Source organism: Cryptotermes secundus, unplaced genomic scaffold (genome assembly GCF_002891405.2).
Source record: "Cryptotermes secundus unplaced genomic scaffold, Csec_1.0 scaffold1940, whole genome shotgun sequence".
NCBI classification, from domain to species: Eukaryota; Metazoa; Arthropoda; class Insecta; order Blattodea; family Kalotermitidae; genus Cryptotermes; species Cryptotermes secundus.
This window is the reverse complement of record NW_019734994.1, coordinates 57528-66447: the sequence shown is the minus strand read 5'-3', so window position 1 is coordinate 66447 and position 8920 is coordinate 57528. Positions and strand designations below refer to the sequence as shown.

At 37.4% G+C, this 8920-nt stretch overlaps 1 protein-coding gene across 7 annotated transcripts in view; it reads left to right on the top strand.

Moving 5' to 3' along the window:
• Positions 1-8920, top strand: part of LOC111869195 (prodigiosin synthesizing transferase PigC) — an 86952-nt gene that overhangs the window by 26411 nt on the left and 51621 nt on the right. For all 7 annotated transcript variants that reach the window (XM_023860496.2, XM_023860497.2, XM_023860492.2 and 4 more), the window contains 4 exons: positions 3047-3174; positions 4025-4181; positions 6292-6475; positions 8390-8544. In XM_023860496.2, the coding sequence (XP_023716264.1) occupies positions 3047-3174; positions 4025-4181; positions 6292-6475; positions 8390-8544 (624 nt within the window). The remainder of the gene's footprint in view (positions 1-3046; positions 3175-4024; positions 4182-6291; positions 6476-8389; positions 8545-8920) is intronic.

Below are 8920 nucleotides of genomic sequence, written 5' to 3'. Positions count from 1 at the left end.
ATACACGATAGTGAAAGAGAGAGTGCTCCAACAGAGGATGATAGACGTGACTCGCGTAATGAAACACGACGTAGGAAAGAAATATGCTGTACAGTTTTAGTATTTTAACACTTGACATTTGTCAGTATATATGATAAATATATATTTTAGTTATTTTAGTATGTAAAGACAAGGCATGCAATGAATTAGTTTGTCGTGGATTGGATCAGCACCTGAAGATGGCACATTGGTGCCGAAACATGTAGTGAGAGTGAAAAGAGGGGATATGTATGCACTAGAAGACGGATAAAATAAATCATGGACTTAAATCAGTGCAACAGGACGCTAAAATATAACATTATTTATAAGAATATTTGATTCATTACGCCACAGTTATTTTGAACACTGTCTGTTGACTGAAGTACACTCGATAACCTCATCTGAAATGTCTGTGTTGCTTGTTCTTGTCAGAAACTCATTTATTAGGCATATTTCTGCTTATCTACTATTGATTATGATTGATAGTTTGATTCCAAGGACTCCTTGCTTCCCCTTCTTCTTTGCCTTCCTCTTCCTCTTCATTTTCTTCCTCCCCTTCATCATCTTCCTCTTGACTCCTCTACTTGCTTCCTCGTTGCCCCATCTCAGCAGACTGGCTGGCTGAGTCTGGCAAGCTGTGACAGGCTTGTCCACTTACAGGATACAGGTAAACATACTATTCCCTCTAAAGACATCCAAAGATATTTCTGCTGTCTTAGCTTTCAAATGTTTATGGACTTTGGATATCCTGTCACATTATACACAACAATGGCACATAGTTGACTGACATACAGGGTGTTCCACGACTTTAGGGCATAACTGCAGTAGGTGATTTCCTAGGTCTTTGTGATCAAAAAAGTTCATATAAACATGTGTCCTATTTTGGACGGTTATGGAGTTAGGCCGTTTTTTCATTCCCGTACACGCCCTCGTGTGAACTGCGTCTGTCAGCTGTCGGGTCGCTATTTTTAGCCAGCTACAGACAGAGCATTCTCGTTATCTCGACACTTGAGATGTACTACCTAAGGCGGGGTGGGTTGGTATGTCTGGCGCGGTTCACAACTAAGCGGCAGCCTGTGTTGCGGCCAGCGGTGTCATTTTCGAAAATGAGCTTTAAGCACCAATAAATTCAAATTAAAGGAAATTTCACGAAGTTAACTTTACATTCATACTTTAAATGTATCATGTATTATGCTGGTTTATTATTTTGTTCCGTTTATTGTCAGTATTCATTTCCTTCTATTCTGAGTTTAAAATGGTCATAACTCCGTAACCGTCCAAAATCGGACACATGTTTATATGAACTTTTTTGATCACAAAGACCTAGGGAATCACCTCCTATAGTTATGCCCTAAAATCATGAAACACCCTGTATATTCACCCTGTGTATATTGGTGATGGTCATAAATAGACCTGGAACCCTTTCCGTACTAAGCTTTTATGATAACTGGTATATCTGGTGGTCCAGTGGTCAGCATTCAGGTATTCAAAGAATTCGGGGTTTGTCCAACCGTTGCAACTAATCTTGGTCACTGAAAAGAATAATTAAAAAAAGTATGTCATAATGATAACAGATATAACAAAGTGCTGAGGAGAATACTTTGACCTGAGAAGTAACAAGTAAAAAGAAGCAAATAAAACGTTATAATGATGAGCTTCATAATTTGTGCTCTTCAGTAAATATTATCAGGGTGGTGATATCAAAGAGGATGAGATACACAGGTATGTAGCACGCATGTGAGTTATGAGAAATGTGTATAACAATTTAGCCACAAAATTTTAAAGGGAGAAATTACTTGGGAGACTGAAGAGTAGATGAGAGGATGACGATATAACTGTGTGAGTTTGGCATGTAGCATGGGAGGGGGTTGCATATGTCTCTGGTATTATCAAAATATTGAGACTCCCCATATTGTGGAACATTGAAGATACTGCTCAGCTGTCATCAAAGGCTGCTGTTATGCAGGCATTTCAAGGAATTTCCCGAATGGTGACAGCACCCATAAAGTTGATTTAAAGCCTGCAGAAGGGTTCGTGCAGTGCAGTTGTGTGCTTGTCATTCTATCTTCTGTTAAAATGAAAACCAGTCATCTAAAGACAAGAGCGGAGCCAACTTTAGAAACACAATTTGTGTCAAATTATCAAATGCATCTCACACAGTAGAGGATAACAGTTGACATGTTTGGAATGTAACTAGCCATTTCTACTCTGACAGCCCTTGGTCATCCCAATTACTTTTTCTCTTACAAAACAAAATTAAGAAATAGCACATTGCCTAACATAACAAGCCGAAGGCAAAACATATAACAACCTTTTTATTTAATCTTTTCAAAGTATTGCTGTATCATATAATAAATTTAAATGTTTCCTTAGCATTTAGCTGTCCCAGATCTGAGTCATGAGGAAAAAATCATTTATATTTGAAGAAATAAATAATATAAAGATATTCCTCTCCTTCTTTTATTCTGTTTTGTTCTTGTCCCTATTCATTTGCCCTCTTCTTCCCCCTTTTGCTTCTCTTTTGTTTCCTTCCCTTCTCTTATCCTCCTTTTTTCCTTACTTTGCAGTTTTCTATTTTTCATTAGTCGTATTCATTTCTTATTTTTCTCCAATTTATTTACCTCCTCCTCCCTCTCTTCCTTCATCTCTTTTTTATTCTCTTGCTTATTTTTCTCATTCTCCATTTTCTTTTCTTCTTCTGCTTCTGTCTGTCCATACCAAGCAAGCTGAATAAAGTGGTAGCACTTTTGGCTTGTATTCGGGACATACCCGATTTAAGATATCAGCTATCTTGATTGAAGTTTCTTGTGGTTTTCCTCTGCCCTTCAAGCAAATGGCTGGGTGATACGTCAGTTAGACGTGTCCTTCCGCTTCATTACTCACAGTCGTCGTACTGTTTGATGCTATGTAATCCAAGATACGGACTGTATTTAAATAAGGTGATAATCTCTGCCAGTCTTCTCATTTACCTGCTAGCACGAAAGTATATCGTGATTCAAGATGTGGAAGTGATGCATTTATTTTCCAGTGCAATTTTTGGACATGTTTATCAGCCAAATGGATGCCAAGCATCAGTATATTCATGTGATCTCTCTCTACCAAACCTTGGGGAACATTCTGACTCCATACCTCAACATGTTATGCTACGATTTTCAGGTACTAGTAGTATACCAGTATTAATTCTTTTGGTATAAGGTACTGACAGAAATGCTGATACCATAATATTTCCTAGTCTTTTGTAATAGAACTAAACAGACTCATTATGTTTAATAGTTAAACATGAAGATTCAACACTACTATCACCAACACTCATCACTGAACATGATCTTGAGCCAGTTTAATCGTTTTCCATCCTTATAACCTAATTCTGTTGAAATACATCTTAATGTTATCTTCTCAGTCTTCCAAGTGTTTACTTTCCCCACACAACATCATAGCTACATGTCTGAATTGCTGTAATGTCATTACTAACAAAATGTCACACAGCATTTTACCGTGTGGTGGGATTCGTTCATGACGTCATTCTCTTAACCCTGCCAATTCTGGGTAGTATTGGGAGCCTATTTTATATCCTTTGGGGGCTTAGAACTTTTTAAGACGTCAAATGTGACTGGAAAATTAGTTCAAAGTACAAACGTTTGGGCACTAAATGATGTTTTTATCCTCACATATGCATCATTGTTATCTATATATTCATCCTGATTAATGATCTGGAAAGGAACATATTTTATTGCAAATTACCTAAAACGAATTTTCTGCGTAAAAAGAGGTGCCATAAAAAGCCGAAAATATTGGCGTTATATGAGTTGATATCAAATGACTGCCAAGCTTCATGAAATTTTTTAGATTTTGCAGTTTACTTCTAGCATCATTGGTGTGTGTTTAATATAACAGAGCTATCCAGAACTACTTCTGACTTTCATCTGATGTCTACTAAGTAGTCACAGTAAGTTTATATCTGCATTCTTGGGTTAAGCAGCTGCCTTATATTTTCTGTTCTCTCTAGCTGGAAGAAAGAACTACACAGCGAGTCTTCACACCCTACCTAATAATATCCCTACTCTCTATGGAGGTCGTCCATGGACTTATGAAGCTGGCATATTTTTATTCCGATGTACTCTCAATGACAAGCAGGGAGCTGGAACGGCTGTCTTTTGGTACAGGTGAGTGTGTGATTGAAGAAGGATTCACATAGTTTCTTCAGATTAAAATATCTAGTAGATGCTGTAAGACAGAGCAACAAAACTAATCGAGACTTACAGATTACATTGTAGCTCTGTTTTCCTTTCTTAGACTAGAAATCTGTGTGGCTTGAAAGTAGGTTTTATGAGCTCTGTTTTTTTTTTTTTTTTTTTTTTGACATGTTGTTTCAGTATGAGCTGTCTTTGTTGCTTGGGATACATTCGACCTGCAATTTGTCTGTTGCTATATATGCTATTGTATCATGGATAACTTCCAGTATTATTCTTTGTAACTGTTGTAGAAATGTCACTTTTTATGAGACAATTTTGTACTGTATGTAACCCAAAGATAATAAATCTAACTGATTCATATCAGGTGAATGTGATGCCAAGGAAACAGTTTTCCTGTAGCCTTCTACAAATTATGTCAGCACATCCCTCAACCTTTGAACAAAACATAATTTTCAGGCATGAACAAATGCACATTACATTTTTATTGTATTTTCTGCACTTCTGTGCTCATAAATGCATTCATTCAGTGGATGGACTCTTGTATTATTATGCCCATTTATGATTCCCAGACATGTGAAATGTTTCTTCGTATATATGTATGTGGCAAAGCCGCATTATCTGTCAACTTTATTGTTGTTGTATTGATATAATACACTGAAAATAAAGAAATAAACTGTCACTTGCAAGTCATGATTTGGTTTTTTGTTTTTTCTCAGAATATTCAATGAATGTATACATTTTAACCAGCAGTATGGAAACCCCACGCAGTTAAACTTTAGCCTCTCTAGGAAACATTAGATTTGAACACTAATTGCAGAAAAAAAAATATGTAGGGGACTTTAATGCCGAGATTATCAGCATGTAGTCATTGAAATTGAAATGAGTTTGGCAGGGCATGTAGAACAACTGGGACAGAAGAGAAATATATTCAGAGTTTTGATAGAAAAATCTGAATGAAACAGACCACTTGGAAAACTAGACATAAATAGAAGGAAAATATTGAAATGGAGCTTAGAATTTTAGCCAGGCAGAATGTGAAGTAGATCAATCTGGCTCTGGATAGGGACCAGTGCTAGGNAGCAGCTAACAGTTGTTAATTTAGTCAAGAAATAATGTTATATTTTAGCGTCCTGTTGCACTGATTTAAGTCCATGATGTATTTCAACCGTCTTCCAGTGCATACACTCATCTATCTCCTCCTCTCTCTCGCACTACATGTTTTGGCACAAAAGTGCCATCTTCACGTGCTTATTCGATTTACGCTGAACTAGTTCATTGCATGCCTAGTCGTCTTCATATTAAAATAACTAAAATATATATTTATCATATATATTGATAAATGTTATATGAAGACAACTAGGCATGCAATGAACTAGTTTAGCGTAAATCGAATAAGCACCTGAAGATGGCACTTTTGTGCCGAAACATGCAGTGCGAGAGAGAGGAGGAGATAGATGAGTGTATGCACTGGAAGACGGTTGAAATACATCATGGACTTAAATCAGTGCAACAGGACGCTAAAATATAACATTATTTCTTGACTAAATTAACAACTGTTAGCTGCTCAAGAAGGATTCTGCTCAAAAGAGCTAGTTAGTCAGTCAGTCAGTCATTTAGTTAGTTAGGTGGTTATCAGTGTACAACATTCAGAATTGCTGTTTATTTTGACCAACTGAAAGCAAGAAATTCAGAATTTTTTATTATTATTTCACTGAAATGAAAATACATTCTTTCTTGCCTTAGTCATTTGAAGTCCAAAAGTTTACATCAAATACTATGTTCATAATAAATCCAGTTGCTCTAACTTTTATGTTCATAATAAATCCAGTTGCTCTGACTTTCATACATTTTGAAGAATAATATAATATTTCACAAAAACCGTTTTTACTCAAAACTCTTGCAGACAGAGTAGAGCCTTACTCCAGTCAGCCCCACAATTCTGAATGAAGTTAATAAAACTTTTTGTCTGGGTGTTATTGCGTCTGTTGTCTGAATATGATGCCAATATTCTTTATTTATTCTGATTACTATGACCATGTTTATACAGAAAAAGTTATGTGCTGTCATGCTATTTTAACAGGTACTCTGGTCCATCTCCAGCAGTTATGCCACTTTCATTACCTATTTTGAAAGAGCCACACCTCAGAACTGAAAATCTCTTCCCTTTGGTAGTAGATTTAAAGGATAGAGAGTGCAGCTGCAGTGCACTGGTTGGAGGAAAAGGATCGGCCCTTGCACTCATGACTTCTCTTGACAAAAACCAGGTTAGCATTAACAGACACAGTTTGTGTTATTATTATTGCCATCATCCACTGATGTGTTCAACAGACTGGATGATGTTATGAGAAAGCCTTTTCAATTCTTCTTTATCTTGTCTCAGCCACTCCACACCTGTCTTAGTCCAGTTTGCCATGTGAGAAAAATTAAGTGGTTACTTTTCTGATCAATTAACCTTTAAGAGCTTAATGTCACCGTATGGCGTCATTTAAAGTATAGCCGAGTGGCCGTGCGTCACTGTATGGGTACCCGCAGTCCACGCGTGTGCACACTGTTTTAAAATCTTATTTTAAGATAGAAATTCTTGTTCTACTTATATTGTTGGACACGCGCTTTATAAGTATACAGTCTTCCCTCCTGCGTCATCTAACTGACTGCAGAGTCCGACGTCGCAATTCATGCACTTTGCCTGGATGTAACACACGACATCTCAGTCTCGTATTACAGGAAGACGGTCAGTGATGTCCAGTGGCCTACTCTAATCATAACGCTTATAAAAAATATAAATTTCAACTATCCACTATGGCGTCATTTCGCATGGAAGAAGCCGAAACTGAGAGGCAGCTGATATCGGTACACGATTCTGAAATTGTTGAGGAAGCAAGGGGCTAGGCTTGAACGTTAGGCATGGCGTCACTGTTCTGAGAACAGCATCTCTGTGTGGCAATCCGAGATATAAACAGAGTTACTGAAGGACAAAGTAGCCATACTCGTTCATACAGAAAGGTTCTGATATGACCACTCAAGAATGTGCAATACAAAGAAACTCCCTCTCCTTTTGCCAGATAAGATAAAGTGCCAGTAAGAAGGATGTTAGCAGCATGCATCTATGCTGCAGAAAGGTTTAGTGCAGTAACTTTATGCATATTTGTGGACAGACGCTAGAAATTGAGGATTTTTTTTTAATCAGTGTAACAATTTTTACACATTTTAAAATCTGTAAATTACAATAACTGATTCTACATTCTTTCTAGATAAAAGCAGCGTTTATTTTATTCGTTTATCACAAAAGTTGTAGAAATCACAGCATTTTTAGTAACATAATTACAATTTTTATTACTCTATAATGGCGGGCATTTAAATTAACTCTGGCCCGCCGCCATTATTGGAATTTTAAAAACCCGTCTCTTAAAGGTTAAGTGACACTGCCGTAATCTTAGATTGTATAGTGGCAAATGGAAAGATGATTAATGAATGATGTGATGGAAGGGATGTAGAAGGAAATGGCCTGATTTTAAGTATCTTCCAGCATCTTCCAGAGGGACAAAGGAGAACCGTGAAGATCCTTGACCAGGATAGTCAGCATCATGGTGGAAATTCGAACTCAGAACCTCCTAAATGCAAGAGTCACAAGTGCTACCACTTGAGCCAGTTTCTTTGGTCAAATAAGAGATAAAATCTTTCCCATTCTTGCAGTTCTTGTTCTTTGGTTCTGTAAGATTCCTATGTAAAATAGATTATTTACTACCTTGTTCTCTGTTACTTTCATACTAGCATAGTAAATCATTTGTTATATTGTAGAACACAGAAAATTGATCTAATAATTGGTTGGATGGATCTCTTTTTGAATTATACTGTACCAGCCGAAGTAGTCATCACATTATATGAGAGGATTATTTGTTCAGTGAACTTGAATGGATTTGGGAGAAGATTCCGGAATTCAGTTGGATTGACTGGTGAAACCCACACTAGATCTCAGACAGGCCGTTAGATTCCAGCCAAGGTTTGAAACAGGCACCTCATGAATACAAGTCAACAGCATTGCCACTTGTGACAACTTGAAAGATTAACTTAATAAATATAATAAAAAATTGGATAGTAACTAGCTCAATGGCACAGAACCTTCCTTCAGGGCTGATACTTGTAGCTGCTCAAGAATTTGCTTCTGTTTACCATTACAGTTGTCAGCTGTAATTCCCCCTGGCTTCTGTGTCACAGTGGCAGCCCTGGAAATGCAGATGCAACAGAATAGTCAACTGCAAGGTGCTGTGGCAGCACTGCAATTTGAGTGCTCTGCAGGCAGAGAACTTGGTGTTATTCAGGAGCAGTGCACCAAGTGAGCGAATGGTGTCCTGTAATTGGATAGCTTTACATTCTCATATCTGCAGCCTAACTGGATTCACAGTGGACTCATGTGTACTGCTTATTCAGTGCTGTCAACACCTCAAACTCTTCATGTAACAAGAATTGGAGTGTAATCTCCCGATTCAATTACGCATATTTTTATGTTATATTTTTATTTTTACGCATACCTCATAGACCTTGATATATGTGCATGCTGAAACAAGATCAATATTGCCAATATATAAGATTTGAGGCTTTCACGGCGGTGACTATGAAGAAAGCAGTCTTCTGGGATTTGGCACCGTGTATATGTGGTGTTAACCGACGTTTCGGAGGAACGTATCGCCCCCATCTTCAGGGTAGAAGAA